We start from the raw sequence: 19,332 nt of genomic DNA on the forward strand, positions 1-19,332 counted from the left end.
AATTTGTAAGGGAATTCAAATGACAAAGTGTATGTTTTCAGAATTTAAGACAGCTGATTCAATCTAACCAGCTTTAAAAGAATGGCTCAAATCAAATTCTGGAGTAAGAGAAGGAAATAAATGTCAGAGTGAGAAATTCCACAAGCCCAAGACAACTAAATAATTCAAAAGGAGAAGTCTGTAACTCAGGGGTTAGGCCTGGTTTGGAGGTCTCATGGATACAACACCAGGGCTGGATATGGTGATGACATTTGGGGCAGCAGGATCTATAACAGCTCTCAAGCTAGAGATAGTAAGTTCATCAGCAAATGGTCAGAAGGAGAATATAGAGAAAGATGCTAGCACTGAAAACAGGACCAGAAACCATTTGGAAACTCAATTCTGGGTCAAAGTTTAAAGTTGGAAAGAACTGTTTTGGGTCTTAAGGAAGCAGAGTCCCTGAGGAGGAGGAGTAATTGTTTTTGTTTTGTTTTCTTTGTTTGTTTGCTTGTTTCTTGGTGAGGCAGTTGGGGTTAAGTGACTTGCCCAGGGTCACACAGCTAGTAAGTGTTAAGTGTCTGAGGCTGGATTTGAACTCAGGTCTTCCTGAATCCAGGGCCGGTACTCTATCCACTGTACCACCTAGCTGCCCAGAGTAGTAGTAATTGTAATTCAGTGGGATCAATGGCCCAGAGGAACAGTATCATTTTCTCCACCACGAGAACAGAGAGCTAGTTATCACTCTATCTGGGATGCACTCAAACTTTCAAATTCCCTTGAACTACAAAGCTTGTTACAATGTTGCAACCCCACTCCAACATGAGTTAAAATATCCTAATTTTAACATAAAAATCAAAGTCAAGAAACAGGCATGAAAAGTGCACAAACAACAAGAACAATAACAACAACAAGAAACAAACATGAAAACAAAAATCTACTGTGGTAACAAGCAAAATCAAGGAACAGTCAGAAGATAGAAAGGAAATGAAATTGGCTCCAAGAAGGGTCAAACAGGTGGTGCAGTGGATAAAGCATTGGCCTTGGATTTAGGAGGACCTGAATTCAAATCTGGCCTCAGACATTTGACACTTACTAGCTGTGTGACCCTGGCCAAGTTACTTAACCCTCATTGCCCTGAAAAAAAAATCAGCTACAAGAAAAAACTAAAAGAAAGAAAGTCCTTCATTTGAATAGAAGTTCAACAAGCATTCCTGGAAGGCCAGGAATAAAAGCTTTAGGGGAAAATTTGAGTAAGTGAGAGTGAGGGAAGATTAGAAAAAGACAATTAACAATTTGATAAAATATCCCCTAAAAACCAGAATTGGCCAAACACAAATAAATGTACAAAAAATCACTGAAAAAATAATTCTTTAAAAATTGAATTGGGCAAGTTGAAGCAAATGACTCCTTGAGCCATCAAGAAACAAGAAAATAATGTCAAAAGAACATCTTAAAGGAAAATTTTCCCCAAATCCTAGAACCAGAGGGTAAAATAGTGGTGGAAAGAATCCACCGATCATCCCCAAGAGATCCTAAAATAAAAAGTCCCAGAAATATTATAGCCAAATTCCACATTGCCAAAGTCAAAGAGAAAATACTTCAAGCACCTAGTGAGAAACCATGCACATATCCTTGAGCCACAGTAAGGATAACGTAAGATTTAGCAGCTACTACATCAGAATGGAATGGAATATGGTATTGCAGCAGGCAAAGAACCCAAGGATTAAAATCAAGAATAACCTAGGAAACAAAACTTGACTTAATCCTTCAAGAGTAAAAAATGGTGTTATTTAATGATAGAAGATTTTTTAGCATTCCTGCTGAAAATACCAGAGATGAAGAGAAAATTTGACTTTCCAATACAAGCTTTAAAGAAACAATAAAAAGGCAAAATGAAAGAGAAATGTGACTGAATAAATTTACAAGTGTAGACATTTCTATATGGGAATATAATACAAATAACATATCATACTTAGGGTGCTCTCAACATACCTCAGTATAACTCATCATAACTTTTCTCTCCAAAACCTGCACCTTCCACACCAATGCTCCTACTTTTGAAAATAACATACTATTCAAAAAACAAAACAAACACTGAGGATTAACATTAATTGACTGATTTTAAAAGGTAATACACATAGAGTGAGATATAATGGACTGGATGATCATTCAACTGGAGGTCTGGGTATGTAAATTCTAGTTCCAACTCTTGAACCAGTGGATTGAGTTCCATTGAGTAAACATTTTAACTTCTATAATATTTGATGACCTGATCTGTATATTGAACAAGTATATCCAGGTTTCCTGAACATCCTTTCTAGGAGAGCCTTTCATGTGTTGGAAGTTCAATGACTCTAATTCCACTCTTGGCTTACAACCTGGGTGATGTTCCAGCAGCATCTTCCCTGATGATTGAACCAGATGCATGATGCATTGGCTAGAGAGTTCAAGTATGGTCAAGGAGACCTGAGCCCAAATCTTGCCACACAGGAACTTATCAGCTTCATGATATGAGACAAGCAACTTAACTTTTCCCAGTCTCAGTATCCTCCCCTGTCAAATAGGCAGAACAATTATACCTCCCTTATCAGATTGTTTTGATCATCAAAGGAAATACATGTGTAAAGTGCTTTTCCAATCTTAAAGTGCCCCATAAACACCACATATTGCTGTTGTTGTCATAGTATTATTCTTAGTATGCTAATAAATATAGATTTTTCTGGATAAAGGAATAAAATATATAAATAAATAACACTCACCTGTGGAAATTTGTAGAGGTCCAACACTGTCCCCATCTGGACAGAGAGAGCTGATGTGACTCCTCCAATAACAGCCATAGCCTTGTCTTGTTCCTTGCATCTGTAGTTGGGGATGAACTGGCCCAGCCCAGACAGCCACTGCAGGGAGCTCTCCAAGGTTCTCTCATCACTGTGGTATGTGTTGTAGAGGTGGAATCCCAGGGAAATGTTGGGCAACAGACTGGGATCCCTGTTTATCTCCTCTATAGCAAATACTAGGGCCAGTGTTTGTTGGTAATTTTTGTGCAGCCACCTGTGGGGTGCCAGGGGGAGGGGGAAGCAAGTGTCATAGAACATTAAGAAAGCCTTCAAAGAGAATAAATTTCAGAAGGATGAATCCCCCAGCCACTTGAGTTAAAAATAAGGACTTCGATGGATGTTCAGCTCATTTCCTTTGTATTAAACATACCATCCCCCATATAACTTATTCCTATATAGTTCCCTTCTGATGATTATACACACACACACACACACACACAGAGAGAGAGAGAGAGAGAGAGAGAGAGAGAGAGAGAGAGAGAGAGAGAGAGAGAGAGAGATTGAATACCTAAAAGGTTGCGCTCACTTGTTTTTAGACAGGCAAATGTAGAGAGGAAATATGGAAGCTTTAATTTCAAGAATAGAGTAAATTTCTCATTGCACAACATCAGGACACTCAATAACAATAAATTCATGCTAGAATAGAAAATGGGCACAGGTTTCTGTTACTTCTGGGTATTAACCAAATTCCGCCGGCCTGAGTTCTAAGGACTTTTAGTACTTTTACTGCTTAAATATCAATATGAGACCAGACCAGGGAAGGCAGGGTGATAAAATACTGAACCTGCTCAGGACTGAGCTTCCTGGGTATGGGCTCTTTGCAGGGGCATATGAATGGGGAAGTGGAGGACAGGGGTTTACTCTGTTTGAAATTGAAAGTCAAACATAGGAGAAACTGACAAGACTGGAAATAATATTCAGAATGAAGAAGAAGGGGAGAGCACCCACTGTCTCCTGCTGCATAGACCTGCCTTTCTGTTCCATCTATAAGGGCCTCTTTTTAATTATCCAAGGGAAAATGAGCCCAGACAGATAGAAAGACACTTACTGATGAGGCTTACAAGCTTTGTTAGGAGGACTTTCAAACAGTTCTCCTCCTGTTGCACTGTTCACTTCAACTGAGAACAAGGATAAAAAGATGCCAATCAGCAGGTCGCCATCTTGGGAAACTATGGGGTTAATCTTTTGAAAGCAGGGGAGCTTCTCTGTCCTGTGCCCAGAACCTGGAAGGTGCAGCAGCAGAGATATGAGAAGGGAAGAAAGAAACTGAGAAATGCTTTTCTGAATATGGGGAAGCATCTCCCTGAAAATTAGCCAAAGATGTAACCCTGAGGAAACCAAGGAGCCACTGAGACCAGAGCAAAGTCCGGTGACTCAATCATGAATTGATGATCCACCATCATACATCCATCTGTAGATATCCAGTCTGTGGTCTGCCTGCCACACTTGAGGAATCACAAAGGGATATTAGTCAGGTCCAAGTGTAAGACAAGGACAAGGGTGCCAGATGAATAGATGTTTTATACTTTCACCAGCTTGTAGAGTGAACTCTGTCTCACAGCACCTTTATTGCTATTCCAGTCTCCTAGTCCTCCTAATCTCCAAAGAGAAGTCTTGGTTGCTGAAGAACTCTGGAGACCAGACTGCCTGGGGCATCTCCAGCTGAGCTTCTGCATCCAAGGGAAAACCATAAGTACAAAATTATGTTTTGGACTCTCTTTCCCTTGATCCCAGCAGAGACTATAGTACAGAAGTGCCTTCCTTGGAAAGTAATTTCTGTGACCTCTGTTCAGTAAGTGGCCTGTGTGGATTGAACGTCATGGAAAAATAACCCAGCAAGTGATAACATTTTAAAAACAAAACCTTCCATAACAGGAATTTCCCTGATGGCCCATAAGACTTATAGCCTTGATGCCCGCCCCCCCCCCATCCTCTCTATTAGGTCTAATGTAAGCTTCCTACTCAGGACTGAGTCTAATGTATTTTGAAGTTCTGTTCTACTTTCTGATTTGTTGGTTTCTGTCCTTCATCCTCAACAAGGACCAAAATCACATCACTATGTGGCAGTCACATTACAATGTGTCCCACTGTGGCTGATCAATTGAATACAAGCTGGGAGGGCTCTACCATAAGTCTGGCACAAATACTCCACATTAACATTTGGGGTGGAGATGTCTCTAAATTTGTGCATCTCACATTTCTCTTGAGCAGCTGCAATGCACATAAATCCCCTCTCCTGTTTCTTTCCTCACTCTTTGGGCAGGATCATAGCATTACAGTGTCAGAGGATTTTAAAAGGGGCCCTCAAAGGTTACTTAGTGAAATAGGTTTATGATAAAATTCCCCCTTCCAATGACTCGTATTTCAGACACGTGCATAGTCATATTCTTTATCTGAAAGAGGCTAATAATGAAGGTGTAGCATATGATCAGGCAAGACTAGTGCCTCTGGTGTGAGGGTGTCCAGGCACTTTTCTGGACATCTTTTTACCACTGGTGTCTACCTTATCCACCTGACTCTCACCTGTGGCTCTGAGAAGTTGGAGCACCCACAGTCAGCATAGCCTCATAAAGCATTTCAGCAGATGGGCAAAGCCAGGTTGGGGGTAACCAGGGGGCCTCAAAGGCATTGGTGACTTGAGTGGGGGTGCTCTACCCCATGCATGTGAAGATGTTTTCTGGTGCAATGGGTGCATGAGAACCATTTGTTACAATGGCCATGAAGGCACATGAAAGTTGTGGAGCCTTAGAGTCACTCATGGAAGATACTAAGTGCAATCACTGCACTTGAGTCATCACCAGTTGTCTTTTTCTATAATAAACATTTTTATTTAAAATTTTGAGTTCAGGGGCAGCTAGGTGGCTCAGTGGATAGAGCACTGGCCCTGGATTCAGGAGTGCCTGAGTTCAAATCTGGCCTCAGACACTTTACACACTTACTAGCTGTGTGACCCTGAGCAAGTCACTTAACCCCAATTGCCTCACGAAAAAAAAAATTGAGTTCAAAACTCTATCCCTTCTTCCCTGGCTCCCTACCCTCCTCCCTGAGGTGGTAAGCAATCAGATATAGGCCATATATGTGCTGGTATGTCAAACATTACCATATTAATCCCTTTGTGTAAGAAAATGAAAATAAAAGGAAAAATGAAAAAAGTAAACTGAAAAATAATGTGCTTCAGTCTGTGTTTAATAAGTATTAGTTCTTTCTTTGTAAACCCCAGTTGTCTTGACTCTGTCTTGACATTAGACTGTGTCATGGCTCTGCCTCACTCAAAACCTATTTATGCATGAATCAAAGGACATCAGCTGTACCATTTTACCATTTTTTACATATCTCAAATTCCTGTAGTGACAGGCAAGGCACAAGGTAGCTATATCTGCACCAGATACACCAGGAGCTGCAGTCACAACCCTGCACACAGGCAGCCAAGGCTGTAGTGTCTTCTCACTGGAATCAGCAATGGGATTTTGCAGCCCCCAGTTGTCTGAGCAGGCTTTTAAGGACCACACTGCTCACCTCCAAGTGTAAGAAGGGACTTGAAAAAATGCCTTGAAAATTGTCTGCTTAACCAACCCTGACCTGTCTACCACAGCTGGCAGGCAGCTCACCCTGTGCTCAAAAGACAAAAAGAAAATGTACAAAACCCTCTGCAAAGATGATTCTACTCATGATCAATATCAGTTAATCAGTTTGGGAATTTTCTACAAAGTAAAAGTATAGAGGTGAGTAAGTCTGCCCAAGAGGTTCTAGAGAAGCCTTATACTTAGTGTTTTCAGGCAGAAGTGTTTCAGGTAAACTGAAGGGAGATATTAAAGAAAACTGCAAAAAGGATTTCTGCTCTCAGGTGATGTGAGTCTGATGTTCACCAGGACTACTATCAGAAGTAAAGCCATAGTGAGAGTGTAGGGGGCAGCTAGGTGGTGCAGTGGATAAAGCATCAGCCCTGAATTCAGGAGGACCTGAGTTCAAATGTGGACTCAGACACTTGACACTTACTAGCAGTGTGAACCTGGGTAAGTCACTTAATCTTCATTGCCCCACCAAAATAAACACACACACACACACACCAGTAAGAGTGTAGTAGGGTTGGATTTAATTGATCAAATTGATCATGAGGTGTCCCAAAGAATTACAATTGCTCAGTTTCCCAGGTTTTATTGAAAGACTGATGAGTGACCACAGGGAGACCACCAGGAGGTGTCTCAATTTGGGAGATTGAAGTGGTTATATTTCCAGTGAGAAAAAGTAGATTATGTGTTCATTAACTTAATCTCCTTAGTTTGACTCAGTGTAAACCCAGTATAGATTCCCAGGAAGTGTGGGGCCAGGCAGAGCCAGCCCCAGGGTAAAGTAAGTCAGAATCTGGGAGAGGTTCACCAAGAAAAGAAGAGCAGAGAGCAATCCCCCTCTCCCCAAAGATTTTTATCCTCTCTTGGGTAGAGGTGGGTCACTGAACATTGATCCAAGCTAATTGGACAGTCACATTCAAGTCCATTGATTGACATGACTTCCTGGGTCACCGAGGTGAGTTAACTTCTTTTAGGTAGGCAGGAAGGTCAATCTACATTTCTTTTGTATTTCTACTGACTCTGGGCTGGCTCTGAGAAACCAGCCCGAGTTCTTGAGTGGGGTTAGGGTCACTGGGTCTCGCCAAAAACCCATTATTAATAATTATTTCCTTACACACATTTGGTCTTTTCTGAGCATGTTCCTGAAGACATGATTAAACTTGTCATACCCAGGGGGGCCCTGTGTTTTTCATGTCTCTTTATTTAATATCTGGTTTCTAGGTGTCCTGTCATCTAGGAATATTAATGGCTATTAATGGTTAATGGTCCCTGGTAAGTTTCTGTTGGTTGTATTGGTTGAAATTACTCAGTCCATTTACAGCAATGTCCACTAAAGTCAGTAGTAACATCTTCAAAACAGCAATAGTCAGTCGTCCTGAGGGGATCCAGGCTGTGAATATGAGTGGCATTTGACAATGTAGCCAGAAAGAATGCCACTCATTTAAGTTCAATTATCCACCAAACTAATAAATATGGCTGTGTCAAATGAATGTAGGCTATTCTTCAGCCCTATTATTCCTAGAACAGGAAGTGTAAGGATGTCCTTTAGAAGACATCTTGCCTCTAGAATCCCATTTTTTCCCCTTGCAACAAACATTTATTCTATTTTTCCAGTTACATGTAAGGGTACTTTTCAACATTCATTTTCATAAGATTTAGAGTTCCAAATTTTTCTCCCTCCCTCCCTTTCCTCCCCCCTCCATAACACATCAATCAATCTGCTATAGGTTATATATGTACAATCCACAAGTGCTCTTTTTCCAGTTCTTTCTATGGAGGTAGATAGTATGCTTTGTCATTAGTCCCTTAGCATTGTCTTACATCATTGTATTGCTGAGAGTAGTCAAGTCATTCACAATTACTCATCGAACAATACTGCTGTCACTACACACAATGTCCTCCCAGTTCTGTTCACTTCACTATACATTAGTTCATACGAGTCTTTCCAGATTTTTCTCCTATCATCCTGCTTGACATTTCCTATAGCACAATACCTTTCCACTACAATTGGGCGGCGTAATCTATCTAAACCTGTAGGAAAGTAGCAGGGGAAGGGCATGAGGAGGGAGGGGTGAGCGAGAGGAAGGCAGATTGATGGAGGGGGCAGTCAGAAACAAACTATTTTGAGGAGGGATCAGGTAAAAGAAGATAGAAAATGGAGTAAATATCATGGGAGGGTTAGGATGGAGGGAAACAGGCAATAATAACTGTGAAAAAAAATTTGAAGCAGACGCAAGAGTAATGAAAGATGATGATCATGGTGATGGGAGGTAGATGAGGGTTGATTGAAATTTCTGAAATGGCCCTAAACGTACTTGAGTCATTTTGTACTTTTGTATTTATGTAAAGCAGCGTTCTCAGCATTGATGATTATAAAATCAAAATATCAATCCACTCTGAAAATCATTAAAGATGCTCTCTGTCCTGCAGTATCAAATATTCTGACACAATTTAATTCCTTATGTAAAAATAAATAAGCACATCCATCTCATTAGTATTCAAATTTGGTAAAAATATATGCATATCAAAGAATTATTTTAAAATCAATTTCTTTTTGATTTATTATTAGTAAATGTTTGATTTGTATACTATCTTATATACCTACATACCCAGGGTCATATAAAATGTCTCAGGTGAAAAGAGGTTGTGAATGGAAAAAGTTTAAGAAGCCCTGATCTAGAGATGGACCCAGATGAGGGAGGAACTTTCAGTTAGGTCTGGGATAGCCATGTTTCCGTTAAGTATTGTATTTGTGTAAACAATCAGTTATTGGTTGTAGTTCATGAGGCTGATTCTAACCCCTACAACTTTTATAACGGGATAATAATCTTTGCTCTGGGAGCTGGGGAAGAATGCAGAATGTCTCTACATTGTAAATTTGACATCTTTTTCTTTTTTTTAAAGTATTTTGGGGCAGCTAGGTGGCGCAGTGGATAGAGCACTGGCCCTGGAGTCAGGAGTACCTGAGTTCAAATCCGGCCTCAGACACTTATCACTTACTAGCTGTGTGACCCTGGGCAAGTCACTTAACCCCAATTGCCTCACTAAAAAAAAACACACAAAAACAACAACAACAACAAAAAAAACAAAAACAACAAAAAGTATTTTATTATTTTACAGTTACATGTTCTTTCCTTCCTTCCTTGTCTCTTTCCTTCTCTTTCTTTCTTTCTTTTTCTGTTGGGCATGGCAATGAGGGTTAAGTGACTTGCCCAGGGTCACACAGCTAGTAAGTGTTAAGTATCTGAGGCTGGATTTGAACTCAGGTCCTCCTGAATCCAGGGCCATTGCTCTATCCACTCCACCACCTAGCTGCCCCCTATACAGTAGCTACTCTTTTATTTATTTATTTTAGTGAGGCAATTGGGGTTAAGTGACTTGCCCAGGGTCACACAGCTAGTAAGTTTTTTTTTAAGTGTCTGAGGAAGTATTTGAACTCAGGTGCTCCTGACTCCAGGGCTAGTGCTCTATCCACTGCGCCACCTAGCTGCCCTACAGTGGCTACTCTTAATGTGTTTTGTAGCAGAATAGTTTGGAATCAGGAATTATTTGTAATGTGCAAAAGTTTCAAAGAAAAAAGTGTTTTTTCTTTTAGTCTCTGACCATTGAACCGCACTGCCTAAGAACAGCCTTTAGCTTTGAATTACTTAATTGTGGTAAAGTAGACCATTCCCTTATCTGCATTAAAGACTTGCAGGCCACAAAGTCTGGGAGACCTGCTGAGAAAGAAAAAAAAAAGGTTGCTAAGCTTTAACTTGACTCCTTTTCTGATAAGTTTCTGAGGTATGGGTGGAAGCCTCAGTTCTTTACATAAATGGAGTAAAGTGTGAGAATTGGAATGGCACCTGCTGCTGGGAAAGAGATTGCAAGGAAGCTCCACCATGAGGAGAAAGTATGTGATTTAGAAACCATGTGACTTTAGTGTCCAGAAGTTACATCTATAGAACCACCTGTGGGACCTGTCAATCAAAGTTACCAGCCAATTAGCTTGGAGGTGGGTGTGTGTGTGTGTGTGTGTGTGTGTGTACAGCCCTTTTCCTGTTTCACCAGAGGTTCTGGGAATAGCCAGGGAAGCGTGGGTCTTTTGGGGTTCCTGACCTTGGCTTAGAGGGGTCAGATGCTGGGGTCTATTTAGATAGTTAGAGAGTTTGCCTTTTACCTCTTTCTCTCTCTCTTCACTGACTTCTGATTGTACCTTCATAAATGCTTAAAAGTCTAAACTCTTGCTAAAGCTTCTAATTTAAGGTGACCACTCATTAGATTTTAGACATTCTAACTAGAATTTTAGTCCCTTACAGATGTTGACCTTGACAGCAGAATGCTGAACCCTGCGATCTTCTGATCTTCCAGTTGGGTAAGGATTCTCCCCTATTTCCCATGTGCTTGTCTCTTTAAGTTTTAAATTGGCCACTAACTATATACTTTAAGTCAAGGACCTTTTTCTAAATTTTAGCCTCCTATTTCCAAGTGTTGCTCCCTTTTACATTTCACAATGGATCAGGGCCTCTGGGGTTTTAGCATTCTAAGTGTCCTTTCCTGGCTATTCACCAAGGGCAAGATGGACTTGTTGCTTAAGTTTGGTCCCTATGAATTCGAATGTTCTATTCCTATTCTTATTTTTATTCTTACTTTTCTTTGTGTTATGGTGAGGAAATTTTTGGATTACAAAACAGGGACTGATAACTGGCAAAAATTGATAGATACAGTTCAGGGACCTGATGAGAGATCTAATAGATTCTATGACAGCTTGTGTAAGCATGCCAGGCAATATGCTAGACTAGACCCATTAGACCCTAGAGATTCCCATATTATCTGCTCTCATTTTCTATACCAGTCCTTACCAGAAATTCATAAATATTTTAAAAGGCAGTGTCCAGACTGGAATAGTTTGAGTCCTGACAGACTTAAAGAAACAGCAACATATATTTATGAAGGAAATGAGAGGGAGGAAAAGAACAGACAAGGCATTTTAGCTCCAGTACAGGAAATAATGAGGCAGCTAGGCTGGGCAGTTGAGAATCACTACCAACCCCAGAATCAATATCAGCCCCCTATATTTTGCCATTACTGCCATAAACAAGGACAACTTATGCGATTTTGTAGAATTATGAAATAAGAACAAAACAGAAATTTATATAATTCCTCTCAGAGGGATACAGAGAGGCAGAACCAAACCAGAGATAGATCTTTCCAGGGGGGTGCAGACAAAACAGACCCTTTCAGAGAGATATAGGTGAGCAGAATGAAAACAATTACAGGCATCCTCAAAGGGGTGCAGAACAGAGAGATAGAGAAGATTGATGGTGTATGGGGGGGGCGGGGAAGGACCATAGAATCTGAAGGTTTCACCTTTCCAGACCCTGAAATTTTTAGCCCTCTTGTGCCAGTCCATTCCCCTCCCCAAAGTAAGGAACCTCATGTAACCCTGAGGGTTGGAGATACTTATTATGATTGTTTATTAGCTACAGGAGCCTCAAGATCAGTCCTAGTGAGCAAACCTGACCCTGAATGTACACCTATTGGATCTCTAAATGTAGTAGGCATTTTAGGAAAAGCTCAATCCCTTGCAAAATTAACCCCTCACAAAGTGAATCTGGGCACATTAACAGTAGAACATTCATTCCTACTTATGCCTGACTCTCCTGCAAACCTATTAGGCTGTGACCTCCTTTGTAAACCTCGAGCAACCATATCTTGTTCTCCACATGGTGGCATTTCCCTGGAAGTGCCAGAGGATACTGTCCACTTACTGCCAATTTTGATCTCAGACAGTCAAGGAACAGTGGAGAATACATTTGAAATCCCTTCTGATATTCCTGAGTCCCTATGGGCTCCCTCCTCTACTGATATAGGTCTCCTTAAATCTGCTGTGCCTGTTACCATTAAAACCAAAGGTGCCCCAGCACCATCCATTCCACAATGTCCCTTATCTAGAGAAGCCATTGAGGGAATTTCTCCTATAATTGAGGCTTTGACAAACCGAGACATAATTGTCCCATGCCCTTATTTCCCATGCAATAGCCCTATTTTTTTGTGGGCCAATGGGGGTTAAGTGACTTGCCCAGGGTCACAGAGCTAGTAAGTGTCAAGTGTCTGAGGCCGGATTTGAACTCAGGTACTCCTGAATCCAGGGCTGGTGCTTTATCCACTGCGCCACCTAGCCACCCACAATAGCCCTATTTTGCCAGTTAAAAAATCCAAGCCTGGGCCAGATGGCAAGCCTGTTTACCATTTTGTCCAAGATCTGTGAGCAATTAATTCTTATGTTATACCTAGACATCCGCTAGTACCGAACCCTACTATTATTATTTCTTCAATCCCATGTGAAGCAACATGTTTCACAGTGGTAGATCTTTGCTCTGCTTTCTTTTCTATACCAGTACATCAGGATTCCCAATATTTGTTTGCCTTTACCTGGAAGAATAGACAATGGTCTTGGACTAGACTCCCACAGGGGTTTGTTGATAGTCCCACACTATTCTCCCAGATTTTGCATCCGGATTTATCCTCAATTACCTTTAAAGGTTCTACCTTAGTCCAATATGTAGATGACTTACTCCTGGCTGCACCTAATGCTGAGATTTGCCAGGAAGACAGCCACCATCTGTTATTAGAGTTGCACAAAGGAGGACATAAGGTCTCTAAGTCTAAAGTACAATGGTGTCTACCTCAGGTGGAATATTTGGGGTTTGTTTTGGCTGCTGGCACTCGATCCATCTCTACTGAGTGTGTCCAGACTATTCAACAACTCTCTGCTCCCTCTACTAAGAAGCAGCTAAGGACCATTCTGGGAGCTGCTGGATATTGCAGACAATGGATACCCTCTTTTGGTGAAATTACTAAACCTCTTACATCTCTAACCAAAAATTCTGTCCCAGAACCTTTACAGCTGGATTCCCAGAATCTTTCAGCTATAACAGAATTAAAATTGGCCTTGTTATCAGCACCTGCACTAGGGCTCCCAGACTACAGTAAGTCTTTTACTCTTTTTGTACATGAACAGAAGGGAGTGGTTTCTGGGGCCCTGACTCAACAATTAGGACCTGTCCAGCACCCAATAGCTTATTATTCCAGCCAACTAGATTCTGTTGCCCCTGGGGCCCCACCTTGCCTCAGGCTAGTGGCAGCTACAGCCCCCTTGGTAGAAAAAGCCTCTGCTCTGGTCTTAGGTAACCCTCTAATTGTGCAATGCCCTCATGAAGTTGAGGCTCTCTTACCGCATCATAGGACACTGGCTTTTTCAGATCAAAGGCTCACTAGATATGAAGTAAGCCTGCTAGGAAATGAGAGAATCACTTAAATGCTCTGTACAGTCCTTGACCCAGCAACACTGCTCCCTGACCTGCCACTCTCAGGGAGCCTTTGCATGACTGCACCTCCCTAGTTGACATAGCTGAGAAGCCTCGTGATGATCTTTTGGACACACCCTTAGAGAACCCTGATTGTATTTTCTATACTGACAGATCCTCGTTTACGCATGAGGGTACCCATTATCCAGGGGCTGCTGTAGTTTCTGATTATGATACTGTCTGGGCAGCTTCTCTGCCTTCACATCTTAGTGCACAGGCTGCTGACCTTACGGCTCTCCCACAAGCCTGTTCTCTAGCCAGGGGAAAATGTTGAATATTTGCCAACTAAAGTTAAAGTAACCTTTAAAGTGGTGTGTGTGTGTGTGTGTGTGTGTGTGTGTGTGTGTGTGTGTGTGTGTGTGAAAAACTGGATATCAATTTGTTGTGGGGAAATAGGACAGGGGCATAGGGATAGGGGTAAGGGTTTGGGGTCTTTAGGAATTCCTCTTTAAAGAATTACACCCCCTTGTACACAAATCCAATAGAATAAGATAATAGTTTATTTAGGGGCTGGGGAAGGGTTAGGCATGTCTGCCCCAAGCCTGAGAAGACGTGTCCTGTGCAGCCACTTCAACTATGAGAGACGCAGTCCCTGGGATAATAAATGAGGATTTGTGCAGCTCTGCCTCACTTAAACCCAGATCACACAGAAGTCAAGAAAGGCCCTGTGATGTCACTGGCCCCACACACCAGGCATGGTGCTAATATTGTCTCATTTGATCATCCGAACAACCATGAGAGAGGGGGCTATTATTTGTCTCATTTTACAGTTGAGAAAACTGAGGCAAACAGAAGTAAAGTGACTTGCCCAGGATCATATAGATAAGTGATGTTTAAAGGCTAAATGTGTTGTCTAAAAAATCTAACATGTGCTTGCCTTAAATTAGGTTTGCTCTTATTTTTATGTGTTTATTGGGGGGGGCAGGGCAATGAGGGTTAAGTGACTTGCCCAGGGTCACACAGCTAGTAACTGTCAAGTGTCTGAAGCTGGATTTGAACTCAGGTCCTCCTGAATGCAGGGTTGGTGCTTTATCCACTGAGCTATCTAGCTTCCTCACTTGCCTTAAATTAGAAGCTTTAGCACCAGTCTTTGGGCATTAAGCATTTATTAAAACATACTAGGTATTAGTAAAAAGGAAAACACGTGGAGTTCAGAAAGTTAAGGCCTATCTATCCCAGAGTTCCAGCCTGGTCTGATTCTTCCTCAAGTCCCCCACCACGAGCCTGCTTCAACCATGAACTCTCCAGCAAACTGAGTGTGGAAGCTTTTTATAGGTCTGGAGCAGAGGCGGGCCTTACACACTGCTTCAAGCTGATTGGTAGGCCTCATCCACATCCATTGGTTCACTGGACTTGAACGTGGTCTGGACTTGAGTTCAAAGTCCTTACCTTCTTAAGGGACAGCCAGGTGTGGTAACAACTAATTACCTGCAGTAGTCTAATCAGTGAAGTCAATCACTCTCACTTAATTCAGTTTAGATTAATCTCCAGGTGAACCTTTGAGTATCAGCCAAATCCCGTTATTTTCTCACAGATGGTAAGTTCTGGAGGCTGGATTTGAACTCAGGTCCTCCTGACTCCAGACCCCCTCACTCTGTTCACTTCAACACCAGCTGCCTCAAGATCATTTAGTAATTTTTACAACTCAAAAAGTGGAGCCTTTGGGCAGTGAGGCTGGAACTGCAAGAAAGTTAACTGTGAGTTCTTAATACTCTGGGCTCTGGGCAAGGGGCTCCCTGACCTGGGGCTGGGCCTGGGCCCAGGAGCCCCACCCAGAGCTTTCAAAGATGGGGAGGTAGCAGAGCTCAAGGAATGAGAGGGGAGCCTGGGGAGGGAGGGAGGGAGCAGGTGAGAGGCTGGGGCTGGGGAGGGAGGCAGGGAGGGAGAGCTCAGAGAGGGGGAAGGGGCCTCCCAGGCAGAAGAGAGGGAGGGAGGAGGGGAGAAGTTTGTGTCTCTGTCCTCAGCAGGCCCCTCTCTGGAGCCCAGGGGGAAGGGCACAGTGGGGGCAGGACTTGGAGGGGTTTTTGTCTCACTTCCCCATCAGTCTGTATCACTGTGAGCCTTAGCACCACTATCCCACACCTGACAGTAATAATCAGCCTCATCCTCAGCCTGGAGCCCAGAGATGCTCAGGGTGGCCATGTTCCCTGAGCTGGAACCATAGAATCTTTCTGGGATTCCCGAGGGCCTCTTGTTATCTTCATAAATGACCAGCACTGGGGCCCTGCCAGGTGTCTGCTGGTACCAGTGTACATATTTACTACTAATCCCATCCCCCGCACAGGAGATGGAGGCCGTCTCTCCCAGGCTCTTGGACACTGAAGGTGGCTGGGTCAGCACATAGGAGGCCCCAGAACCTGCAAGGGAAGGACAGGAGAGCTTGGGCAGAGGCAGGGGCCTCTCTCCCCCAGGGAGATGCTGGCCCCTGAAGCAGCTGCAGGATGAGCCCAGGGCAGGACTGGGCCTGGCCTGAGACCCTGTGGGGTCTGAGCCCAGGGAGGGGGCCCTGGGAGGCCTCACCTGTGTAGAGAGTGAGGAGTGGGAACAGCAGAGGCATCCAGGCCATGGTGAAGGCTCCCCCACAGCTCTGTGTCCTGAGGCTCCAAGCTGGGGCTGGGCTCCCCCAGGCCTCTCTTAAGAGCAGCCCAGGCCCTGCAGGGAGGAGGGGCCCCTCATGCAAATCTGCCCCTGCTCCTGAGACCTGCAGGAGGGGCCTCAGGGGGTGACCCTGTGAGCTCCTGGGTCTGGGGGCAGGGCCGGGCCCTCCTGGCCCCTGGGGTCATCCTTACCTGAGAGTCTGGGATTCTGGGAGTCAGATTCCTTCCTCCCCAGGCTCTGGGTCTGATGCTCCTGGACTCTCACTCTAAGGAAGCTGCTTTCTCATCCTGCCCCTTCCCTATGCCCTGGGGCCTTCTCTTGCTGGGACATTCCTCCACCATCCCAGCTCCCTTCCCATTGGTGACTTCCCCAGGACCTGCTCTGGGGACAACCAGGCTTCATTCCCCTCCAGCTGAGCCTCAGACCCTTCAGGCTGCCCCACTGTGCGCCCCACCCCGGACCTGTGCCTTGACCTTCTCCCCCCATCCCTTAAAGCCCCTTCATGTTCTGTCTTCCCCTATTAGATTGTAAGCTCCCTGAGGTCAGGGACTGTCTTTCTGTTTGTTTGCATTGGAGTCCCCAGCCCTTAGCCCAGGGCCTGGTGCACAGGAAGGGATGGAGAAAAGCTTGTCCTCTTGCCTCCAGTGCAGAGCTGTGTGTCCTGGGGCTGAATCATGGCCCCTGACCATCCAAAGGGACAATCACAACAGAAAGTGGGCACAGACCCTGCCTCTGGGATCCCCAGAACTCCTGCTGCTCAGGTCTCCCAAGGGGCTGCAGGGGAAGAAAGCCGGGCCCACCCTCACTCTGGGTCTCCCTTGCCCAGGTGTAAAGAGAGGGGATTGGACCAGGGGATCCCTAGGGTCCCTCTCAGCCCTGGCCAAAGGGGGCCTGTTTTCGTCTCTGATTCTGAGCAGACCCACAGACCCCAAACCCTTCAGGAGTCAGACTTAGGAGCAAGGGTCCAGAAAATTATGGAATTTTTGTGTTCTTATCTTTATTTAATATTCAAGAAAACAGGAGATTGGCAGGTGAACATTTCTCCATATTCAAAGTATCCTCTTAGACCCTGTTATCCCTTAGTTTCTGGGAATGATGCTTCAAGCCAGATGGGGAGTAGGAGGTCTCTCTGGGCCCCCAGCATCCCCATCAGAGTTGGAGAGACCACCCAGACCCAGAGCTATGACACAGGCTGAGCCTCCCAGGGCCTGGGGAAGTCCTCCCTGCCTCAGATTATTCTGGAGCTCAGGTTATCCTCACTCTGCTAAGCCTTACTTCTCTACTCATCCTGTGGCTAGGTGGGCAATGGTTAGAGTTTGGGCCTTGGTGTTTGGAAGATCTGCTTTTTTTTTTTTGGTGGGGCAATGAGGGTTAAGTAACTTGCCAGGGTCACATGGCTATTAAATGTCAAGTGTCTTTGGCTGGATTTGAACTCAGGTCCTCCTGAATCCAGGGCTGGTGCTTTATCTACAGCACCACCTAACTGCCCCAAGATCTGCTTTTAATTTTTGTCTCTGAGGCTTATGAGCTGTGTGACCCTGGGCAAGTCACCTAACCTGTCTGGGGCTCATTTCCCTTGTCTGTAAAATGACTGATTTACTCTGTTTCTATTTTTTTTTGGGGGGGAGGGGGAACACAGTTCAGGTTAATAGACCTCATTGCTGGCCTTTCTTTTTTAGAAAACTAAAACTTTATATGTTGTTGACCACCTACAAACACCCTAGCATAAGCACATACTATTTCTGTGGAACTCTTGAGCCAAAGGTGATTTATTTAGAACCTTTCTTTTCAAAATCTTGTTTCCTGAGTCCCAGCTGTTATTGCCATTTGCTGAACAGTCCTGAGTTTGTACCCCCCATATTTGGGGTTTTTAAGGTAAAGGGGCAGGCTCTTTCCTATGAGTCTGCAAAGATGACCAACTTTGCTCTCTCTGGGGCATTTGGGGCTTGTCCAACCAGTCTTCTCTCAATTTACAATCCCACTGCCAACTGCTTCAACAACTTCCCTGCTCTTCAAACACTCCCCTCCCTCTTCCAAAGGAAATGTAACGTAAGTGAAAGTCACTGCAGGGAAGGAGGGGTCAAGACATTGAGTCCACACAGTTGTTTCCCAGAAGCTGTGGTGGCTTCAGACACGAAAACTTTCCAGACTGAAAAATGAAGATTTTCTGTCTGTCGTCAAATGTTAATTTATTGCAATATTCTCCTTTGTAGGTTCCCTTGCTGGGCACTCCACAGCACCACTGTTGATGTCCGCAAGGACATGGCGAGGATGCCTGCCCTCCGTGTTGTAGCCCACAGAATGGACTGTTCCAAGTGTCCCTTTAATGGGCCCAGAGAGGTCTCTTGCCAAGGGTCAGTGCATCTTCTGTGGAGTTGCCTCCTGGGCCATCATAAGTCATCTTGCCTTTTGTCTTGGCACTGAACTCTGAAGACTCAGGGAGACAGAGTGAGGCCAGTGACTTTGTGTCACTCTGTCTCACTTACATCCAGTTTACTCTCAAGTGTGTAATGTCATTGGCCTCCTTGAAAATGAATGAACAACAACAGCTTGGATGCTCTTCCTCTTTTAATGCAGCCTGAGATCACCATCCATTTTTGCACCATTCCTATCATGGTGAATTTCAGGATGCTTCACAGTAACCTCAAACCGTTCTCCAAGAGCCTCTCATCTAACCGTGCCTGTCATATCTTTAACTGGTCTAGTCAACTTCTTGAACCTATGTTCAACCTGTGTCCCAGGTTTGGCTGACCACCAAAGGATTTTTGAGGTGAGATTCTGATATGCCTTGTACTCTCTTAGTAAATGCCTTTTCCTTAGGGAGATGAACAGGTGAAGCTTTTGTTACGTGAGATGGGACCTTTTCTGAGAAATACCAAGTTAAAGTTTTGAGTCTCTCCTCCACCTGGAACTTCTGATTTTGCTCTTCAATTATCTCTGGGTAAGCTTAGATGTGTTTTATGTCTGTTTCTGTCTACGTATTTGGTGAACTTCCTCTCA

General features: G+C 43.8%; 2 protein-coding genes and 1 gene segment (V, D, J or C); 1 reads left to right on the forward strand and 2 right to left on the reverse strand.

Moving 5' to 3' along the window:
• LOC122736538 (vomeronasal type-2 receptor 26-like) overlaps positions 1-4,115 on the reverse strand; it is a 37,475-nt gene extending 33,360 nt beyond the window's left edge. Inside the window, exons 1-2 of the mRNA XM_043978840.1 lie at positions 3,865-4,115; positions 2,739-3,030 (exon numbers count right to left, since the gene is read on the reverse strand). Of these exons, the coding sequence (XP_043834775.1) occupies positions 2,739-3,030; positions 3,865-4,115 (543 nt within the window). The remainder of the gene's footprint in view (positions 1-2,738; positions 3,031-3,864) is intronic.
• Positions 1-19,332, forward strand: part of LOC122733853 (immunoglobulin lambda-1 light chain-like) — a 773,472-nt gene that overhangs the window by 461,959 nt on the left and 292,181 nt on the right. The gene's annotated exons all lie outside the window — the stretch shown is intronic.
• Positions 15,775-16,335, reverse strand: LOC122736543. The segment is given in 2 exon segments: positions 15,775-16,091; positions 16,255-16,335. Coding segments are annotated over 2 exon segments (363 nt in total).

The sequence above is a fragment of the Dromiciops gliroides genome, chromosome 1 (genome assembly GCF_019393635.1).
Source record: "Dromiciops gliroides isolate mDroGli1 chromosome 1, mDroGli1.pri, whole genome shotgun sequence".
Lineage (NCBI taxonomy): Eukaryota > Metazoa > Chordata > Mammalia > Microbiotheria > Microbiotheriidae > Dromiciops > Dromiciops gliroides.